This window comes from Lepidothrix coronata, unplaced genomic scaffold (genome assembly GCF_001604755.1).
Source record: "Lepidothrix coronata isolate B3197 unplaced genomic scaffold, Lepidothrix_coronata-1.0 Scaffold48, whole genome shotgun sequence".
NCBI lineage: Eukaryota > Metazoa > Chordata > Aves > Passeriformes > Pipridae > Lepidothrix > Lepidothrix coronata.
The window spans coordinates 3816498-3838031 of NW_016690228.1; the positions used below are offsets into that span (position 1 = coordinate 3816498).

A 21534-nucleotide genomic window follows, 5' to 3' on the forward strand; every position below is an offset into this window, starting at 1 on the left:
ATGAAGCCCAGGTGACCTCCATACTTTGTCCTCCTGAACTTGAGGCCATCACCTGAATGTCAGCATGTTGACTCTTAGCACATCAGTAATGATAACTGCACTTTCCGTGAGAGCGTGGCATGAGTATCTCCAGTACTGGGAATAGAATGGATGTGTTCCCTCTGAGTGCAGTTGGTTGCTGAAAAGAAGGGAGATGGCTGGTTGTGCAAAAAAGATGATGCAAAACAAGTGTAGGGGGAAAAAAGTTTGCTATGCCTGCTGAGGAAATCATTGTTGGAAAGGAATATGCAACTTTTTTTTCCATCTGTGTCCAGTTCTGTGCTCCCCAGTAAAAGAGAGAGATGAAACTACTGGACAGAGTCTCATAAAGGGCCACTAAGATGATAAAGGTACTGGAGCATCTCTGGGAGAGATAGAACTGTTAAGCCTGGAGAAGAGAAGGCTCAGAGGGATCTCATCAATGTGTATAAATACCTGAAGGCAGGGTGCAAAGAGGATGGAGCCAGGCTCTTTTCACTGGTGCCCAGTGACAGGACAGAGGCAATGTGTACAAACTGAAACACAGGAGGTTCCCTCTGAGCATCAGAAAATGCTTTACTGTGAGGAGGACCAAGCACTGACAAAGGCTGACCAGGGAGGTTGTCTGTGGGTTCCCCATCCTTGGAGATATTCAAAAGCCAACTGGGCATGATCCTGGGCAACTAGCTCAAGGTGACCCTGCTTGAGAAGGACCAGATGACTTCTGCAGGTTCTTTCCCATTTCAGTCATTCTGTGATTCAAAGTCCATTTAACATTTCTGTCTACTCTATGGCTTAGGGGAAAAAAAAGTATTAAGTATCTTTTTTTAAATCTAAACTACTAACAAATTAGTTACTAACAAATTAGCAAATATTACCTATGTCTGTCCTCGCTGGTCCTAACAGGATTTGGGTAACAACGACCAAAATTCTGTTCTGTAGCACAGAGGAAATAGGCCTATTTGGCCTATGTGTGGTTTTACAGGCCACGTCCTTTCCAGAAGACCACGTGGAGCACCTGGCATGTTTTCAGTTAGGACTTGGAAGACTTTGTTTCTATGTGCAACAATTGTATGTAGCAGTAACAACAAACTTGATCCTTTTTTCAGGATGCATTGTCCCTTCAGTGAAGACCTCTTGTGTAATATTGAGGAAGACAGACTTTTCTCTTCAAAACTGCATCCTGTGAATTTTGGCAGGAACTCTTTGCTCTTCGGAATTAAAAAAGTGGTCCTTAGTTTGACAATAACCTGAAGTTCTGGAAGTTGAGATCACAGAATCACAGAATATGCTGAGTTGGAAGGGACCCACAAGGCTCATCAAGTCCAACCCTTAGCCCTGCACAGGACCATCCCCAAGAGTCACACCATGTGCCTGAGAGTATCGTCCAAATGCTTCTTGAACTCTGTCAGGCTTGGTGCTGTGACCACTGCCCTGGGGAGCCTGTTCCAGTGCCCAACCCCCCTCTGGGTGAAGAACCTTTTTCTAACAGCCTACCTAAACCTCCCCTGACACAATTTCAGGTCATTTCTGTGGGTCCTGTCACCGGTCACCATAGAGAAGTGATCAGTGTCTGCCCCTCCTCTTCCCCTCATGAGGAAGTTGTAGACTGCAATGAGGTCTCCCCTCAGTCTCCTCCAGGCTGAACAGAACAAGTGACCTCAGCCGCTCCTCATATGGCTTCCCCTCCAGACCCTTCACCATCTTCATTGCCCTTCTTTGGATTAACTTTGTGTGGTCACATGTGACTTTTCATTGCATTTTCCCAGTTTGGGGATTTTTCCCTTTTGACCTGTCTTTGGCCATCTCTGAAATTTTGTTTGCTGCAAGGACACATTGTACTGCTCAGAACAGAAAGAGATTGAGTTCAATAGAAATTGCTGCCAAGTGGGGACATTAAACTCAAACCCAAATGAAAACAAAAAAGTGCAGTCTCCTGGCAAAGTCTTTGCAAAGAACAGATACCAGGAGAGAAATGTTATCAGCATACAAAGAAAAAAAAAAAAAGGCCAGTAGTATAGAAATGAATATTCATCAGAACTGTACAAAGCCAAACCATCCCCCATCCCAACACTGTAAGCTGACTAGCAGCCCTGGTCAGGATCCAGAAGCCACAAAGAACATAGAGTTCTTCTAGTAGATTGAGTCAATGAAGATCTGACTTCAATTTCTTATTCGTTGGTTTAATAGCCAAATAGTATCTCCCTCAAGCAGTGTTGTGAGAACTGCATTAAATGCGTAAGCACTTCAACATTAAAATGGTGAGGAAGAGACACATCACTACTGAGATGGTGCAGAAGAGGTGTTGGGCCTTACAAAGATAGTTTTGCCTCTCTCCAGTTCCTAAACATTAAATAACCTGCATTTATCAAAGAGTTTATCACCTTGGTACTTAAATTTTAGATCAGGGCTTCTTTCAGATGTGAAAGACCCATTGCTGTCACCCCTATTTTGTCCCATCTCAAGAAAATTCTGTGGGGTTGCCACAGCCAAGTAATTAAGAAATTTTCACAAATAAATAAGTGCACAAACTTACTTGCTACATCCTTGTCATTAGCACTAGTTTTAGGTGTGGTTTAGTTTTCCAAGGGCCAAGCATTGCTTTTGACTCTTCTTGGAAACTTAAGTTCACCGTACCGACCAATATCTTGTGGGCTTCGTTGTCTTTCAGAGAGATTTTATATGAAAAAAAAAGTCTTACTGGCTTTTGTTCAGGTCACTGTTTTGTAGGAGTGATGCTCAGTAATTTGACCATCTTTTCCACTGATTTTATTGTAACACTTTCCAGTTCTGATGTCTCCTACACAGCTGAATAAATTGTGATATCTTAACCCCACTAAATTAATTTCTATCAGCTTCTGTGTATTACTTTTCCTTCTCTATGTGTGTAATAGGGAATTTGGTTTGTTGAGTTTTGATTGGACTCATTCACCTGCCTCTTCCGTGAATAGTCATAAAACTGACAACTGTTCTACTGATGTGTCCTTTCCCAAGATGAATTCTCCCCCCAAGCGCCTGGCAGGGGGTGAGCAGCCCAAGGGAAGCAGGGTGTTTGAGCAGTGGAGGAATTGCACAGTTTATGCATCACTTCAAGGCTCCCTGTGGGTTCTGAAATGGAAAGTAAAGGGAAGATGCTCAAGACTTGTAACCATCAAGGAAAATGGCACTTCCTGGGGCCTCTCTCCCTGAAGTTTGAATCAGTGCAGGTTTTACTGCTCTTCCTCTGTTTGGACAATATTTTTACCTGTGAAATAGCACTGGCACTGCTGGTACAGCAAAGATTTGAGTTGTTTCTCATGGCAGCAGGGTAGAAACCTGTCCTGCTGAAGACCTTTGGCCAGGCTGACGCTGTTTATCTTTGTAAAACTGAGCATTAGCTTTTGTTTTGAGAGAAAACAAACTTCCTTCACAGGAATACATCATTTTTCCTCAAGTTTATCTGATGGCTCCCTCTAGAACATAAATACTGACCTACTTCACAAATTGCAGTTCTTGGATTTGGTCACATTTAGTCCCAGAAGTGTTTTTGTTGCACTTGCTCCTCATCAGACTCAGTACCATTTCAAAGCTTTCTTTCTCTGATTGTCTAGATCAGTGCTTTTTTGGATGACTGCAGAAATATGGAGTTTTCAAGTTGTCTTATTTGCATTTCAAAATTATCTCCTGTAATCAGTCAATGCATCTGCCCCAGTGTGCCCAGAACCTCTCCCAACAAAGCAAGAGATGTAAGCTTGAGACAAACAGGGAAAATACTGTGAGCTGAGCCAGGAAAGATCTGAAGCTTCGCTCTGCCAGTCAGTGGTAACAGCCAGTTTAAAAAGACAGTGGGTAGATGCTGACCAGCATTAATTCTACTAAGTAGGATCTCGTGTCATGAGATGGGGTGCTTTATTTTTGCAGGGAGGGTGAGAGAGCAACATATAGAGGAACTTATGGATTAAATTGCTTTACAGCTGCCCTCTTCCACTGGAGTCAATTACCATGAGGTTGTTAGAATAACTCCATGTTCACTATCCACTCACCAAGTTAAACACTCAATGAAAACTACTACTGCTCCAACTGTCATGTCTTTTAGAAAGGCTCTGTCATTATAAAAATACAATCAGTGACTGGACTGACAACTGAAATGGCTGGGACTGTCCCCCACCAAATAAATTTATGCTGAAGTTTGCAGCACTGACTTAAGTCAAGCTACACTGAAGTCTATAGCAGAACTCCCTTCTTTGAGCCCAGGCAGTGCATGTTCAACATCCCACCTGAGTCATGTTTACTGGCAAGCGGTGTCCCTGCTCACATCTTGTTCCCAGTGAATGGAACACAGAAGCTGGTGCATGTGTTGGTGCAAATGCAAACAGTTGGTATTTGCAGTTTACTCCAAAATAGTGAGGTATATGTGGAAATGCCCTGCTATTCAAAGGCAAACAACAAACATTTGTTTATACCTTTAATCAATCACAGGTTGGTTTTGTTTGGGTTTTTTTTAAACAATGAATAAACATCACCCCAGAAATGTAACTTAAGAGGAAATGCAGTTGACAAAATTGCCCGATAAACTGACCTCCTAAAATTTTCATCCAAGACAAAAACCAGAAGTTGCAGTTGCCCCACATCACTGCAGTGAGTCCCGCTGTCCATGGGCAGTACCTTTCCATCAACACATGGGGAAATGACTGGCTCCACATGTGGTCTGTGGTGATACATTCCTCTGTGCAAAATCCAGGAGAGCAAAAACTTCCCAAATACGTGACTTCAGCAAATGATGAAAAATGTGAAAGCCTTCAGAAGGGGAATAATTAACAACTGAGGTCAGAATCATATAAGCCTCAAAGCTGCCACAAGAAGTGTTAGGTTGAGTGTGGACAGGGAAGGGCAGCAAGAGCAGCTGCTGTGCTTGTTCTGCTCCTATAAACCAGGTGTGTGCAGAAGTCCCCAGCACGCACTGCTTAGCAAGGATTTGTGCCACCTTCTCTTTCTGTTCATCTGTCACTGGGTGCCATTTTTCTTTTGCCCATAAAGCTTTATAAGTGGCACTAAATGTATTTACTTTCATGAAGGTACAAGTCATTCTGAACTGCATTAACAAAAAGCCTCTCGCTGGCTTACAAGCCACATGCTGCGTCTGCTCTTGTGGAATCAGGCTGAAATAAAGCATCATCAGGACCATTATACCAAAGTGTGTAAGACTCTGGATTTTGTTTCTAATTGCTGTTCCTGAGTTCTAGTTCTTTTTAAATCACAAGCGCTCTTAAACCATAGCATGTTGCTCTTTTACACTGTGACCAAACTTTGATTAAAGCAGTTTTCTGAAATCTGGCTTCATTTTTAAGCTGTGACTAAAATGAAAAACATAGGCCATTCAAATACATCAGTGCAGAATGTGGACTTATATAGCACACTTTTTTTATTTTTATGAACTATTTAAATACCAGTCATTAAACTTCTTCTGTACTGCAGAGCTGAGAAGCAACTTAACTACTTGATAATGCAAATGTTTTTATTAGCCTTGCAGCTACTGGATTAAGAAATGTAGTTATTATATATGCTTCCAGCTATACTCTTGTTTTGGGTAACTGTATTTAACAGCTGGAACTATAGAAAATGTTAATACCAGACTTGTAGTAAATAAACCTCTGTACAAGCCTTGCTGTTGTTTTCTTTCACTGTAAGTTTACAAATGAAGTTATAAGTGAAGCAATAGTTTGAACGCTGACCCAGCCTCTTCAGGAAGCGCTGTGACAGCCTCACTTGTTTCAGCACTGCTTATCATGGGAAAGCTTATTTCAGGGCCTCTCTGACAGTAAAGTCTTTATTTCCAAGGAGACTGATAATAGGCTGAAAAGAGAAGTTTTTTCCTAAACTGATACTTTATGGGAGGTCTTTGAATAATTAGTAAATGCCATCAGCCAGGAGGGTATCTTTGGGGAAATAAAATTATGTAAAGCAGATATAAGGAGCTCTCCCACACCCATCTGCAGGACCTTAGCTACCAGACACTGCAGAGACCTCAAGAACACCTGTGTTATATTTGTGTCTAAGTTATTTGCCCTACCACACTGGTCTGAGCCATGTGTGAAACAGTGTGACCAGTTGGCTGAGTTCTATAGGCAGTTGGCTTATAAACACAGTCATAAGAAAATGTGTTACCACTGCTTTGCAGTAAATCTGAAATAAGTAAGACAAAATGAATCCCACCTGAGTGTCTTAGTCTGAGATGTCTTTACCATTAGTAGAAAGATGTAGGACTGTAGGTGATGTTTCTTAAACTAGATTCAGTAAATCCCTCTGAAAAAGCCTGTTTTCTCTCTACGCACTTTACAGTGAGAATCCCAGTGAGTAATTCAAATGTCCACAGATCAGGTAAGATGAATCCCATCCTCTAGGTCTGAAAGTAAACAGATGCAGACAAAATACAACCCTCTCATCAGGAGGTGGACTTCACCTCTAAAACCTGTGCCCCACAGTGTTCCTTTCCCCCTCTTCATCCATCCATAATGATACAGCAATTCCCTTTAATCTTTTGCAGAAATGGCAAGCATATACAGCTTAGTGTGTTATTTCTTTTCATGCTGACAGTCATACAGCCATGTCCCTGCTGGATCCAGCCCTGTCTGGGTGTGTTATGTGTTGAGACCTCCTACTTCATGGTATCTTGACATAAATGGGATAATATTCAGCCCTGGCTCCATAAAGTAATGTGGAAGGCATTTGGCAGTGTTCCTAAATTCTTGCTGGTTAAACATGAGTAAGCAGATCATTTCTGCATACCAGCACTGATTTATAGAAACTGAAGGCCGTGAGGAATTCCTCTATTTAAAATAAGCAGACACTGCAAGAGAGTTTCTGCATTCCCAGTTATAGGTTTGAGCCCAGTCAATCCTCATGGAGTGAATGACACCACCAACCCGTCAAATACAGCGGTTAAATGTTGTTTAAAACATTTCCCACTTCTTTCCTGAAGTCTTTCACAAAGGCTACTGAAAGAACACTCCTCTGCATTTCTCTGTGCTGAATGTTTTAAATTATTCTGAGTAACTTTACAAAGTCTTGGGTTTTATTTTAATGCCTCCCAATTTTTCTTCCAATTCAAAGAACACAACCTGAGTGCGTCTTGAGACAGCAGGTGCATATTCACAATAGGAGAGACTCGGCAGCAGAAAAAAATGACACAGGAACCGCCCTCCCCCATTATGAAAACACCTGAACCCAATTCATTTTTAACAGGCCTATGGCATCCTACTTCCACTCAACAGCAGGGGTACTACAGCAGGTGTGTTACTGTGTAATTAGAAGCTTTATCGTTACACTGTGTCAGCAGTGACACTAAGTTCCTGGCAAACTGGATCTAAAATTCTGGGAGAACTCTTCCAGCACTGCCATTAGCTTCTCCTCATCCTCCAGTGGACTGTGGGTGCTTGCCAGGGGTAAGTGTGTAGCGACTGGCTGCCTGTCTGTAAGGAAAAAAAAAATCCAGATGGGTACATTTAACTTTCTCTTCTAGCAGAAAGGATATTTTTCCGCTAGACTCTGTACTTCTCAAACATACCTCATGGTTTTGAAGCCAGGAAACATACCTTCTAGGAACCTGTAAATAATGTTAAGCATACCTCCTAAACCAGAAATTAAACTAATTCAATTTGTATTCTGGAACTATTTTTCTTCAACACAATGTGACAGACAGTGAAGCAAGATCCCATTTGCAGCTAGGGACAGTGCAAGAAAAAGGTGGCTTTATAGTAGGTTTGCACCTGTTCCCTGTCACTAGTGCAACACCTGTAGGCAAAGAGCAATAGCTGGAGACTGTTGCTGCAGGCAGAGGGTACTTTTGCAGCATGAGATGGGGTTTCCTTGCCTCCTGGTTAATGTTTCTAGTGCTACTCAAATCTCCAGTTGGAACTTAGTAGTTAGGATTATTTTCAATTTTAAAATGCTTACTTTCATCCTTAGAAATAATAGTTAAATTCTAAATGCCCAGAAACTTGAGCTGATTGATCAGTTGCCATAAGTAACATGTATCCAAGATGTCTGACCAAATTTGCTCAGTTCAATGTTTTACTTAGTTTTCCAAGTCTCATACTCCTCACTCCCTCTGTGTAAATATAGCTGTATCACCACCCATTCTAAGGGACTTTTCCATCCAAAAACACGGTATCTAGAGCCCAGATACCTTATGACAATGCCATCAGGTCTCTATGGAACAACAGTCAGAGCATTAGTGAAGCACTGTTAGTCTATTTAGGAAGTCCAACTTCCAAAGCAGCCAGCTGAGATGAATTGAACAAGCTGTTGCAACCCTGGGCTGCAGATTTCTCTGCAAACTTATCAGGCTGCCATCAGGCTTCCCAGGAGAGCAGAGACGTTTGCTCTCTTAAGAGCAAATGTTGTAACTGGCTGCACACACCACATAAATTCTCATGGAAAACTGAGGGGAGAGAAACATGCAGAGGAACATTCCCTTCTCCACCGAATATGAACTGCTTCCTACCTAACCACAGCACTTCAAGTAGACTGTGCTAAAATTTGGGAACTATGTGCGAAAGCCAAGTTCAGCATCACAGAGAGGATGCTTCTAGTTTTTGGAAAGCAAGTCTCTGTCAAACATTTTTTATTTATTTTGGCACATGCAGATAATTCTGGTAGTACTAGTCATGTTCTCACTTCCTTTTATTTTTTTCCTCAGGAAAAAAAAATGCTGGCTTTAGTTTGGTCTCAGAGGGAACAGAATAAAAGAGAATGGAGAAAATGGAGAGAAGCTGTGACTGAGTTGGAAAATGGCTGCCTAGGACCAGAAGCACGGCGTCTGTGGTAAAGTGCTCCTGCACACCAAACCCTTTACTGAAAATGCCTGAAAAGTGCCCATACGAAGCTGTGGCTTCCAAAGGGCAGCAGCAGAGAGAAATAAATTACTTCGCTATTTGATAGGCATGGGACACAGACACAGGACCTCTCTTGCAGCCTTAAGAGCAGTCATGCCAGGACAACAGCTCTCAAAAGTCAATAGCTATAGCTAAAGAGCCAAGGTGTGTTCCCTAAAGCTGGGAGTAGAAAAAGGCCAAAGGCAAGAGCCTGGTGGAATTATGATCTAAAGAAACAACAACTGAGCAGAAGCTTCAGGACCAGAAGAAGGTGATCAGAGTAAGAAAAAGGCAAAGCCTAGTTCTACAAAGAAGGCTGACCAGATGGGATGTGTGGTTTCCACATGCACCACATGCTGACATGAAAAAGGTCTGGTTAAATTTCTGTCAGCCAACCCTGTGTGAGTGTCTGTGGGACAGAAGGGACAATGTCGACCCAACTCTGGAAGTCTGAGCTTCCTGCATGCTTCATATAGAAATTTGGTGAATCAGGATTTGAGTGCCACATCCAACAAAAGTACTGAGCTTCTGTAAGCAATTACCCTGACCTTTTTCTTTCTGGACTGACCTGCTTCACCATTGAGGCATCCATACTTCCAGCTGCTCCTACAAAGATGCTTGTCATTTGCCTGGGAGAAAAGAAAGGCTCTACCACACTTTTCCACTCCCTATGCTCACAGTGCCAAAAATGCCACCGTGCTCAAGTCTCTGCCCAGCATTAGAGAAAGGGGGAATTGGCAGTTTTAGCTAGCATGGAATGGTAGGAAGAACAAGTCAGAGCAAAGCCATCTCCCAGTGCTCTGTGAGAAGGATGCTCATTTCCTAGCATCATAAAAGATGTTGTTTGACTGCTGTGATTCACATTCCCTTGGCACAGTCCAATTGATTTAAAAAATCCCCAACCCTCCCTAAAGAAATGTTTTGAAGTCTCTATCAGCTACTTTGGAGGACAAAAGCAGAATCATAACTTAACACAACGCTCACTTGAACCTTTAGTCTTGTAACGATTTTGAGAAATGCTTTATCCTTTGATCAAGTTGCCTGGTCCAGCCTTCATCCCCTTCCAGGCCAGACAGGGATCCTACAGTTCGGGCAGCTGAGGGATCTCCACTGCTATTCAATGTAAGACACTGCCTCCTTACCTTGGAAGAACAAGCCGCTCGGTAACTTGGTTGCCTCAGCTGATACTGCCAACCATACCACAGTGTCAGCTCCCTGGGCCTCTGTGCGCAGGGAGTTCTTCATCTTCTCGTAGAAGTCTGGCATTGACGACCTCACGGCTAGAAAGAATAACAGTGGAATGGTGGTCTGCCATGCAAGGCTTCTTTGATTTAAAAAAAAAAAAAAAGAACAGCTTAAAATTGCCATTCTGAGTGTAGGAAGAAGAGAAGGCACCTTGCAGTTTTTGGAAGAAAATGAGTATTTCCCCATAGCAGGGAGTATGATGGCTTGTGGGAGAACAGCGCTAAGCTGCCACATGATCCATCAGTTGTTTGTTTGGGCCAAATGACAGGGACAAAACTAGTAGGAGCTGAGAACAAGATCAGTGAGAGGTTCCTGTGCCAATTCCATTCTAAACTGTAAAGACTGCAAACACTGGCAAAACAGAAATTCCAAAAAATGAGTATTCTAATGGGATTTTTAGCTCTTATTTTCTCATCAGTTTTAGGAAACCAGTTGCAGCATGTATTAAAAAACTGTATGGTGAACACTACCTAGACCAACTGCATAACTCCTGTCTAAGCTCTGTTTTCATTTCATTGTGTCCAACAATCCTGCAGGTGTTTATTTTTGGGGGTTGGAGAGTTTTTTAACTTTAAGGTGGGATAACTTCATGGTTCATTAGGTTTGAAATTCCCAAAGGCAGTGCAAAAATAAATGTATTTTAAAGAAAAATAAATACCAGGATATTTAGTTGGAACAGGCGATTTTCAAGCATAAAGTAGACAGGGTAAATGCTTTCGTCATCAAAAGCAAATTTGGGAAACTGCATCCCTATAAAAGACCTAGAGATGGGACTGCTATTCTGCATCCCAAGCTCGGGCGCTGGGGGTGGTAACATATTGGGGAATGCAACATTCATACTGGATAATTGATGCTGGCCTACCTGCTGAGGCACAGTCACTGAAGAACAGCTGCAGCTCAGACAAAGAGCTGTCTGGACAAACTGCTTCTTGACAGCAGTAAATGTTTAGAGGAAGAGTAGAGGAACAGGGCTTGCACAGGGGTGCATTCTCCATTTTCCTACATGCCCTCATGAATTCCCAACGTCTGCATGTTGGTACTTAGAGAGTGCATTTAACATCTGTGCATTTAACAGTTCCACTACAAATGTAACTTAAAGGTTACCTTAAAGAACTATGGCTCTGCTGTGCATTTGTGCAGGGCTGGAAACATTCATTGCCCATTATTATTCTCTGGATGTACACAGATAGACACTGTGCAGAATAGAGCTTCCAAGGGGATACAAAACTACCTCTAGCACCAGTTTGGAGAGAAGAATTACTGCACCTGTTGGAAAAATCTACCAAGAAGTTTCATGTCTCTTGCTTTTAGACTAATCCTGAAAAGAAAAAAAATATAGTCGGAATGTGAAGCAGATGTTACCTGGAGTGTCTGCCCAGCCGGGGTGCATTACGGAGAAATGGATGTTTCTGTGAGCTTTTGCCCACTGTTCCGTCAAGACAACTTGCTGTCTCTAGGATAGAGCAACAAGAGCCAGACTAGCATTGAGTTCAACAGCCTGTTCACCTAAGTGGTTCCCAGGGAAATAAACTACATCAAATGTGCTGTAAATACCAGAGCATTTATGTATAGCAGAAATACACCCTTGCTCATCCTGACTAGATTTACTGGTTAATTTCATCAGAGACCACCACACTCACTGCCATCCATATCCTGGCCACAAGCTTATTTATAAAGCAGTAGCACTGCTTTTTACTGACCACATCTACTTGCTGCAGACTGTAGGCAAGAACTAAGCAGGCAGACAGGGTTCATCAGCTAAAGACAGTTTTCCCCCTTGAGACTTCTATCACATCAAATGAAAATCCAGCCATGCTCTTCATGCAAGATGTATGCACTCACAAGGGTATGCCAGCACACTCCTGAAGATTATTGCCCATGTGCCTCTATATGGGTTGGATGCAATGGGAAAGCAACAGGCTTTTTGCAAAGCTGATGGTCTGAGCTGCTTAGCAAACACGTGCTGGGCTTTGCTTTCAATACCATAGACTGTACCTTGTTCTGTGCATACACCATAGTTCCATCAAATGTCCCATTTTCCGACTGCAAGTCAGATATGTTTAATTTTTGAACTAGCATGCCCCCAGAAGAGACAGTTATCTGTAATGAAATGAATGAAAAGCAAATGAATGAAAAGCAAAACCAGGAACTCCCCACAATTGCATTCATGCATGAAATGAGGTCTTCAGGCCATATTTGAAAGTCCGTAGGGAGCAGGATTCCTCTGCATACTCTTTGCACTATGCTTGTGCTCATGTGTGGAGCATACCTGAAGATGAGGTGGAAGAAATACAAATTTTTTTAGGAAGTGATTTTCATTCAAAGTGGTGTTGATTCATTTGGGGGATTCTGTGCTTCTTCCTTTTGAAAACTAATGGGGAGAAAGAAAGTAGCAGAACAGCACTATTTGTATTTTGTTTCTTTAGCATTTACAGAAGCTAACTAGAAAACAAGAGGCCATACAAAACTTGGGAAATATAAAATTTTAAAAAATGCACTTGCTGTCTTATTTTACATCAAGATCTATAAAGTTCTTTTAAGCCTATACTCCTGTGGTAGGTATTTTGCACCCTGCTGCAAGAGGTAACTTGCCTTAAGGAAAGTAAAAGGGTAAGTTTCCAAAGGAAGTGTTTTACTCTGATTTCCAATGAAGGGTTGAGAGTAGCAAGCAGGAGCTTCGCCTTGGAGAAGGAGGTGGTTGTTAGCAAAATCCAAGAGGATTCTGAGATGCTTACAGCATTATAACTAATTCTGCATTCCTAGTACAAAGAACTGCTGTCACAAATCAGAAGGTAAGCACTGTAAAGCACCCCATTTAAACAGTATTACAGACTCACCACTCTGGCATCAGCTTCTTTTCCCAGGAGGGGCAGCAGGGCAGTTGTCAGGATGTATGTACCTAAAAGACAGATAGGCACCAACATAACTTTTCTTTTTAAAAATGCTTTCTTCTCCACCCACCTTCTATAACAACCCGAAACCCAAAGTCTCTGAAACCTGATCTGAATTTGACAATGATTTTTTTTTAACTGCTTTACCTGCAATGTGCCAACTCAACTTGTAGTGGTTCATGTTGCCGTTTACTTAGCAAAAAGCATATCCATTATTTTGTAGACTTTTATGTTTATTGTACCTATAGACCAAACTGCTCACTACATTCAGTCATAAATCTGAAGGCAAAATGGTTCAGATATGGAATTCCTTGGATGGGGGGAGGTGATGCCAGTGAAGAAACAGGGAATGCATTTCCCCCCCACCAAGTGTGGCAGATATACACAGATCTAGGCCAGGTCACAAATGAGAGAAGAAAATTGTGCTTCACACTTGCATTTCTTAGGACTCTGCATATGCACTTAAGACTCGTCCATTTTTGCCCTCTCACTGTGAAATCACTCAGAGTACACTGACACTTTTGATTTGTGTTGCACACAAAAACCGCCTCTTAAATCCCCAGCATGATCATTACAGAAGATAAGGAATCCTTGGGGGAAAAATATTAATGCTGCTTGCCCAAGGCCAAGCTAAGATTACTTGGGGAAACTTAACTGTGTCCTTCCCTGCTTTAATCATGTTTGTTTAGCATAGAGTTGTGCACACCACACAAATATATTCCATTACAGCTGTTACCATGACCCGCAAAGTTTGTTATTCCCATCAGTGTACAACTGTTAGTGTATTTGATTCAGACACATAGACACACCTAGTGATGTTTCACCCACTCGAGTGCAACACAAAGATTTTGCTTGGTTTTATCTCTTCAGAGATTTTTTTTTTCCATTTAAAATATATTTTAAAAAGGTCTGTTTAATTAAAAGTTAATCTAGCCCCATTTAGTCTAGCGTTTCTGCATCTGTTTCCCTCTCATGCCTTTACAAATGGCTCTAGTTCAATAATTCTATGTCAGAGATAAATGCATTTTTTTCCATGAGCAACTGAGGCCATGTTTTTCACTAGGCATGAAGACTTGAGCATGTCTTTATAACTTCTCTTCCTCACAGACAATGAGATCACCCAATTAAAATACAGAAAAAAAATAAAAAAATTAAAAAAGAAAAACTACCAAAATCAAGCATGTTACATGCTTGGTGAACAAACTGTTCAGTTCCCCTGTCAGTTACAGCAGTCTTCATTTTCTCTATATAATCAGAGGCACGCTCATAGGCACATAATATATTTAAAACCCTGGCAAATCAAACAAAGCAAATACACAGCAGATGAGTAAATGCAGCCTGTCTTCAGCAGAAAATGCAAGCAAAGGCAGTTGCCAGCGAATAACGAGAGCCCGAACGTCTCCCCTGGTGGTGGCGGGGAGACTGAGCGATGACATCATTAGGACAAGAACTGCCAGTGACTGTCATGGGAGACTGCCGCGCTGCCGCGACGGAAAAAAAAAAAAAAAAAAAAAAAAAAAACACTTCAGTACAAGCTGAGAGCCTGAATTACATGTTGTTTTGCTATGGATTCTTCAAAATGCAAAGTAGCATTATGTCTTGGTTAAATAAGCTGCATGTCCTAAAGGCAGAGCTGCAATGCACCAGCTATGACGATGCTCGATTTTACTGTCCTGCAGATTACTTAACACTTTTAAGGGGCTTCATGTTGATTTGTTAATTCCAAAAAGCTGCAAAGATGAATGCATTAACGTTGCCTCATTAACAACTGAGTTTTGTTTTGTTTTCCAGCTGGAGGAGAGAAATGTTTCATGCCAGAAATCCTGCTTAGAGCAACTACAGCTTGTCAGAAGTTTATGTGCTTATTTAAAACCACAAACTAACTGCAATGCCAGTGTCTCCTCTCTTCCTCAAGTTTATTAAGAATTTGGTAAATCCCACAAAGCCAGAGCATTCTATCTTTTTACCCCATAAAACCACTTGCTCATTTGCTTTGAGACAGAGCACAAACAGAATAGTTTTGATCCCAGCTTCCTATGCTAAGCAACAGCATCTCAAAACACCCACAGATGCGATGCATCAGGCATTAAGGCTGAAGCATATAATCTCACCCACTACTAAATGTTTCACCAACTACTGTCCCCGTTTTAAGGGTTTGAACACAAACTCCTTACTGCTTTAACAAATATACTTGGATGTTATACGTTCTTATTTGCCTGGGCTGGTCTGTTAGGCAAAACAGGCTGCATAAGAAATTAGAACAGTAATAACAGAATAGATATACCTTATAATAAGGTTTACTGTGGGTTGGAATACATCATGATCACTTGAAACTTCCATATTTTTTATTCAGGCAGACAGGAAGGACACTCAGGAGAGCCAGTGCAGAGGCCTGGCACAGCCAGGTACCTCACAGCAGGTATTTTGTCAAGCACAGCTATATCGCAGCATGCAGCAACACAGAAATTAATTTCTAAGTACAAGGGGAAGCTGCAAATGAATGCATTGCCTGTCACAGTCCTTATAAAAACATGGATCGTATTAACACTATAGGAAAAAAAAAAGGAAATTTTTCTGATTAAAAAAACCCAACCAAACAAACAACTTTGCAAGCAAAACCAAGACTGATTTGGTAGAAGAAACTAATATTCACCTCTGCCCCTACTTAAGGAAATCAAGGTAATATCCAAATTGTATATCCTTTTGCCAATACTTGATTATTAATACCAATGTACTGGATATCAGCCTTTCCAAAATGAACACTTGAGCATTCTAGTACCTTTCCTTGATATAAAAATAATTTTTGTCTGTTAAAGGAGAAACCTCCTCCCATGAAGCTTAGTTAAAAAAGGTAAAGCTTATCAAATGTGACTAATGCTTAATTATCACTGTGTTCAAACTGTACAGATTTTTTGAGGTTTCTTTTTTATTTAATAGTTTAACACAAAAGTATGTGAAAGGAAAGGTGACAATCAATGGAGATGTGCCTTGCACTAAAAGCATTAAGCACTGGTTATCTTGGTGATCCTGTTTCTTCCCTGAGAGGACCTTCATGGTTCTGTCAGAAACAAAGGAATACCTTTTTTTTCCCAGAAAAAAAAAGGACTGCCAGTATTCCTGGGGGATTCTGGAGAAAGCACATCCCCATCTTGACCACATACTCTGTGAATGGAGATGCTCAGCCTTGAGGCCACCACATTTCCCAGTGCCTGTTCCACAGCACTTGTATCCATGACAGAGGAGGAATTGAGAGCCCTCTAGGATACATAGCAACTGAGAGCAGAATGTTTCTGTCTGAACAGTTCTCCTGGACTACGGCCCATTTCTTGCACAGGTCTGAGTGCCTGTGGAAAAGAGCAGGGTACTTTGAATTACAGCAGAAAATCGAGCAGCAGCCTCTTGCTCACACACATCTCCAGCCCAGCAGCAGGCAGGGAGCTATGAGCACACCCACAGGCAGTGCTGGACATATGGCTGCAATACCTGCATCTAGGACTGTGTGACATCATCATTTCCTGTCATTGGAAGGTATAATGTCTACATGGCCCAAAAGATTGTCTCCCATTCACTAGTGTAACAGGGGAAGGGGCAGGGGCGGGGGGGAAATCAGTGAAATGGTATATAGCATTTCCCTTTGAAAAGAAGTATTTTCTGTGACACAAAGGAGTTCAGCAAGATGAATTTAGGAGTTTGCTCAGAAGCAGCAGGAATGCAGAACGTGAGTCCAGTCTATCACACTCACTCACATACAGGATTTTGTCTTGCCCTCAATGAACTCTGCCAAGGTGAAGAGCTCACTAGCAAAACCTACTGGACAAGGTTCTGTATAATGAAGTTTGACACAGTACCTGCTTGCCCTGTTCTCTCCAGTTAAAAAGGCTCCTGGGATTGATGTACAACTTCTTTTAAAGATAAACAGCCTCTGCAACATCAGCTTTGCTTTGGAAAAATTACTGTAAACTCTATGTCCTGAAGCTGAACTCACATAATAGGAAATCATGTATAATACAGTGCAATTAAAACTTTCCTATAGAGCAACTCCACCATTACACATCATTAAACCAACTGTATCATATGGTAAAGTAGACAGCGTGGGTTGCCAATCTATGCATTACACATAGTCATTCCACATAAAAGTATTAAGCATGGCATTTTATGGGAACACATTTTGTTCATACACACTCCCTCACAAGTGCTGATCACATTCATGTTTATTTAAGTTTCATATTTACTTGCTAAATAAAAAAAAAAAAACAAACACCAAAAATATTGAGTCACCATACATTCCCTTGTGGCCTGTTTTGTAATTGCTCCACTTGCTCTGAGATCTTCTCAATTTAGTAGAGTAATCCAATATTGTGCTCTAATTAATAACTCCCATTTTTGACTTCACAGAGTGAGCTATTCTGTCAAGCTGGATAAGTACTAATTCAGTGGTTTCGCAATCACAGAGTGAAACATTAATGATGTAAGTGTAGAAAATGAGGCACTGTTATGGAGATAAACATTCAATTCATATCATCAGTTGTTTTAAAAAAAGCCCAAAAAACTATAAAAACCAGCCTGTCTGCTTCATAAACTCCTAAATAGAATTATGCTACCTTTCCCATGACCTGATGTAGAAGCTGAAGGGACTCTATGGAAAACACTACTTTTAGGTCTTGAGGAAAGGTAGCTCTGCATGTTCTTGCAACAGTTATTTCACTGTGGATCTCACAACATGCACTATCCTAGTGCAAGGGACAGCAGTCTACAGTGTATTAGACACTAGTCTTTCCCCCAGAAGGCTACAAATCTAGAACAGGAAACCAAGCAAAATAAAGAACAGCTCTAACAGAAAATACAAACAAACACTGTGAATGTAGATTTCCAAACTGCTGGTGTTGTAAATGAGCTTTAGTCTGCTAAAACCTGGAAGCCTCCTAGGATTCACATATTTCAGACTTAAAAATCAACAGGATATCACATTTAATAAATAGTACATCAACACAGTCCGATCTGCTTTACAGATTTAATGTGACCCTAAAACCTGTACTTTAGAAATCAATTTTAAAGAAAATTATGGTTTCAGCAGAAGTAATATTGTAAAGCCACCAGCTGTTTATAACACCAAATTAACTGATGATGCAATTATTCTAGACGCAAGTGTCTTGGTGGATTCTAGAATGTTTTTCGCTTGATGTTCTATCTGGCAATCAGTGGCAAATTGCTGGTTAGGTTTCTAGCCTGCTAACATTCAGAGAAGGGCAGGCAGCCAGCACCACACTCAGTGAAGTTTTTCATCTGCCTGAGCTTTGCAGTATTAGTAGGAACAGTGTTATTTCGACTGTGAAAAAAAGTGGGAACAAAAAAAAAAAACTAACCACCAAAAAACTTCTATTGTACAGATTTCAATGGCTCATTCGTCTGGTAAAAATCAGATAAACTGGCTTGCTTTTCTTGAGTCCAAGTAAAAATACACAAAAAACCCCCAACAAACAAATTGACATTCTTCCTTGACCTGGTTATCTTTTCAAGCCTACAATTTATGCAGTTCTTAGTCTCAGAGATCCCTGAGTCTCTTTCCTGAGTACAAGCTCAGGAATGAAGATTTTAGTGTGCTGTCTCTGAGGGTCAATTCCAATGCACTAGCAATAACAGAGTATGTAGGAAGAGTCAATAAACATGAAAGACAAAACAAAGGTTTACATTTCCCTCAAATTACAAAGCTCAGCTCAATAAGGGTTCCTCTGTGTCCTGGGAACCTAGGCTTTAGTACAGCTACTGGATGTGCAATTATATTAAACCTTATCCTTTCAGGTGGCATCTCTCATCTGTAAGTCTCAAACCTCTTTAGAAAGAAAATTGGTATCACACTCTCCTTTTCACAGGTGAGATTGTCTTTCCAAAGCTCAGGCATTGAACTAATGGCAGACTGGCAGCTGATATCCAAGTTGTTTGACTTCCAAGTAATTCAGAACACAGTTGATCAGGCTCCACCGGCTTGTGTGAAACACCAGTTAGATACAGTAAATGTGTAGGGAAGAGACTGACAAATACCCATACAGGTTGGGGAGTTTGCCAAAGATGGGCTGTACTGCTACTGTGATAGATAAACATCTTATTTCCTCTGGCTCTACTGCTTCTTGCACTGAGAGTAAATGTGTATGTCTATATATTATTAAAACATGAGAGCACGTTAGATTGAAGAAAAGGTGCATACTGGGAGCATCATTTATTTATCTCTGAGTGTGTTTTAGCATCCTCTTGGCTGGTAAGTAGCAATAAAAATGTAACATATATGCCATTTTTCCATGTCAAGAAGGAAGATGTGTTGAGTAAAAGTAAAGTGAGGAAGGCTATAAAACAGAGGAACAAAGATTGTTTCAGCTAAATGTCTGGTGCTTTAATGAGGACATGCTGCTTTTGCTGACACGTGCTTATCAATGCTGACATTTTTTTCTAAAATTACTAAATAGGGCCATCTTTAATAGTCTTTGCTGGGAGTTATACTAAAACAAGTAAAATAAAATTAAATTAAAAAAAATGTTGACTCAGAAGTTTGCAAGTCTCATCAGATGAAATGATTGCTTGTTGCTGCCCAACTCCCAGATACAACCCTGAGTACATGGTCAGCCCACAGGAAGAAATGTAAGGGCAACATCACAAACTAAAGAATACAAAAATAAAAATCTGCCCATCGGGATTGGCAGCTCCCCAGGAAACCTGCCCGCATCACCCCAAGCCAGTCACTCCATTTCGTACTGAGGGTGTGTTTCAATCAGCAAAGTGCTATTTCAGACTCATGTCTGGTTAGTTCTCCCATATTTGAGTCTGAGTGCTCCACAACTGTTCTGCTCTCTACACCTTCACTGAGCTCCAACAATCAGTCAACAATTCTTGAGGCTCTAGCAGGGAAAAAAGGAACAGTATTTCACTTGACAGCAACAACAGAATCATGACAAGCCACACAGTGTTTGAGCCTGATCCCCATTCTAAGGATGCTACAGGCACCAGCACAGACGCAGCTGCCACTGCCTGCTCAAAGCAGCTTACAGTTTGAACTTGAATATCAGACAAACCATACAAAGCCTGAACTTTCAACCTGCATTTTGCATATTCCTGACCTTCACCCACCTGCATATTCTGACAACATCAGAGAGGACTGTACATGTCCTATTTCAGTTGCTGTCCTCAATTAGCCAGTCAGCAGTGTTTGACATTAAAGGAATTTTACTTCCTATTCCAACCTGTATTAAATTTGTATATATGCAGTCCTTTTTGTCCCATATACGCCCAAGAAAAGATCAAGATAAAAAATGTGTTTCACAAGGCACATGATCAATTAGAACTGAACTCTTGGCATCCATTATGCTCAGAAATGGACTAACAGATCAGTTACGAGGGAAATACTCCTACAGTGAATTTAAAAGCTCCACAGCATTTCAGACACCTAAAAGAGTAAATTTACCGCTTATAGAAGCGTTAATCAGATATCAGATACAGAATTCAAAGACTCTGTTTTGCATTTAAAGCTTTTGATATTTCAGAGTCTTGCATTATTAGACAGTTACAACCTACATGCTCCTTTACTAGATCAGAGCTAAGATCCAGGGTAGAAGTAAACAATGAAAGAAACATAGAAGGAACACCCTTAATGTGAAGATCTGCAAAAGGTACTGATATTATTCTATCTTGTTTCTGCAGAGATCATTCAAGCATTTCCGTGTTGCTATCGAGGGGAATGACTGTAGATTTTTTAAACAGGGGTCTTGAGCCCACACCACCCTTCAGGCTTTAGTGCTGCTGGGACAGAGAGGGGAATTTAATTTGTCCTCTCAGACCACATGCTAGTTTACAGCCAACCTATATACCAGCCATACCCAATTTAGCCAAGTTTTCCTCTGGGAACCTATAAACACAGGTAGTTACTGACAGAGAAATAACTTCTCCAAAGTGAAGCACACCCAAAGGCATCTCATGCTTGGGAAAATAACACAGCATCTACTCTGAGAGGTGTTTCTCCAAACAGCTTTCTCCTACTATGGCTCCAGAAGTTACGATTTATTACCCTGTCTGCAATTTTGAACAAAAAAGCAGGCACTTTGTAGCACTGGTCCTTCATGTGTGTCTGACCTGCAAGCACAGAAGCTTCCTCTTGTACAGCCAGCCTCTTCCAGCTCAACCAAGTCCCACTCTGTTCTAAGAGATTCAAAATTTAATCCTTATTCTTGTCTAGAGAGAACCGGTCTAAGCAAAGAACCCAGTCCTTGTTTGAACTCTGAAGAACCTGGACAACAGAGGATGCCTCACCTCCTTAAACTTCTTATACAACCATGCAGCAAGTGATACACAAATAAATAAAGGAGATCTATGGGTAATATTCACAAAAGATAATACAGGCATTTTCCTAGTTTGCTACAACCATAATTCAGCTTCCTCTGTGCAGCTGTATATCACTAGTGAGGCTGATTTACAGCTGGGAAAGCAGAACTTGCTGCTTCTACTTTTGCGATAAAATATAATTCAAGTGATGCACTAGTACGGTT

The 21534-nt window shown here is 41.1% G+C and overlaps 2 protein-coding genes and 1 long non-coding RNA gene across 8 annotated transcripts in view; 1 reads left to right on the plus strand and 2 right to left on the minus strand.

Annotated features, from left to right (window-relative positions):
- WDFY2 (WD repeat and FYVE domain containing 2) overlaps positions 1 to 10218 on the plus strand; it is a 95284-nt gene extending 85066 nt beyond the window's left edge. For both annotated transcript variants that reach the window (XM_017815017.1, XM_017815018.1), the window contains exon 13: positions 8696 to 10218. The gene's annotated coding sequence lies outside the window, so the exon portion shown is untranslated. The remainder of the gene's footprint in view (positions 1 to 8695) is intronic.
- Positions 1 to 21534, minus strand: part of DHRS12 (dehydrogenase/reductase 12) — a 38239-nt gene that overhangs the window by 2254 nt on the left and 14451 nt on the right. For 3 of the 5 annotated variants that reach the window (XM_017815023.1, XM_017815021.1, XM_017815022.1), the window contains 5 exons: positions 12953 to 13014; positions 12111 to 12215; positions 11478 to 11568; positions 10013 to 10150; positions 5409 to 7466 (listed from right to left, as the gene is read on the minus strand). In XM_017815023.1, the coding sequence (XP_017670512.1) occupies positions 7339 to 7466; positions 10013 to 10150; positions 11478 to 11568; positions 12111 to 12215; positions 12953 to 13014 (524 nt within the window). In that variant the 3' untranslated portion in view covers positions 5409 to 7338. Of the gene's footprint in view, positions 1 to 5408; positions 7467 to 10012; positions 10151 to 11477; positions 11569 to 12110; positions 12216 to 12952; positions 13015 to 21534 lie in introns of those variants that run through there. The other 2 variants (XM_017815024.1, XM_017815025.1) reach the window with 2 other exon arrangements.
- LOC108497436 lies at positions 19770 to 21348 on the minus strand. Its single transcript, XR_001874830.1, has 2 exons — positions 21122 to 21348; positions 19770 to 19893 (listed from the first exon to the last, which is right to left on the minus strand). It is a non-coding gene; the product is annotated as an uncharacterized LOC108497436 (long non-coding RNA).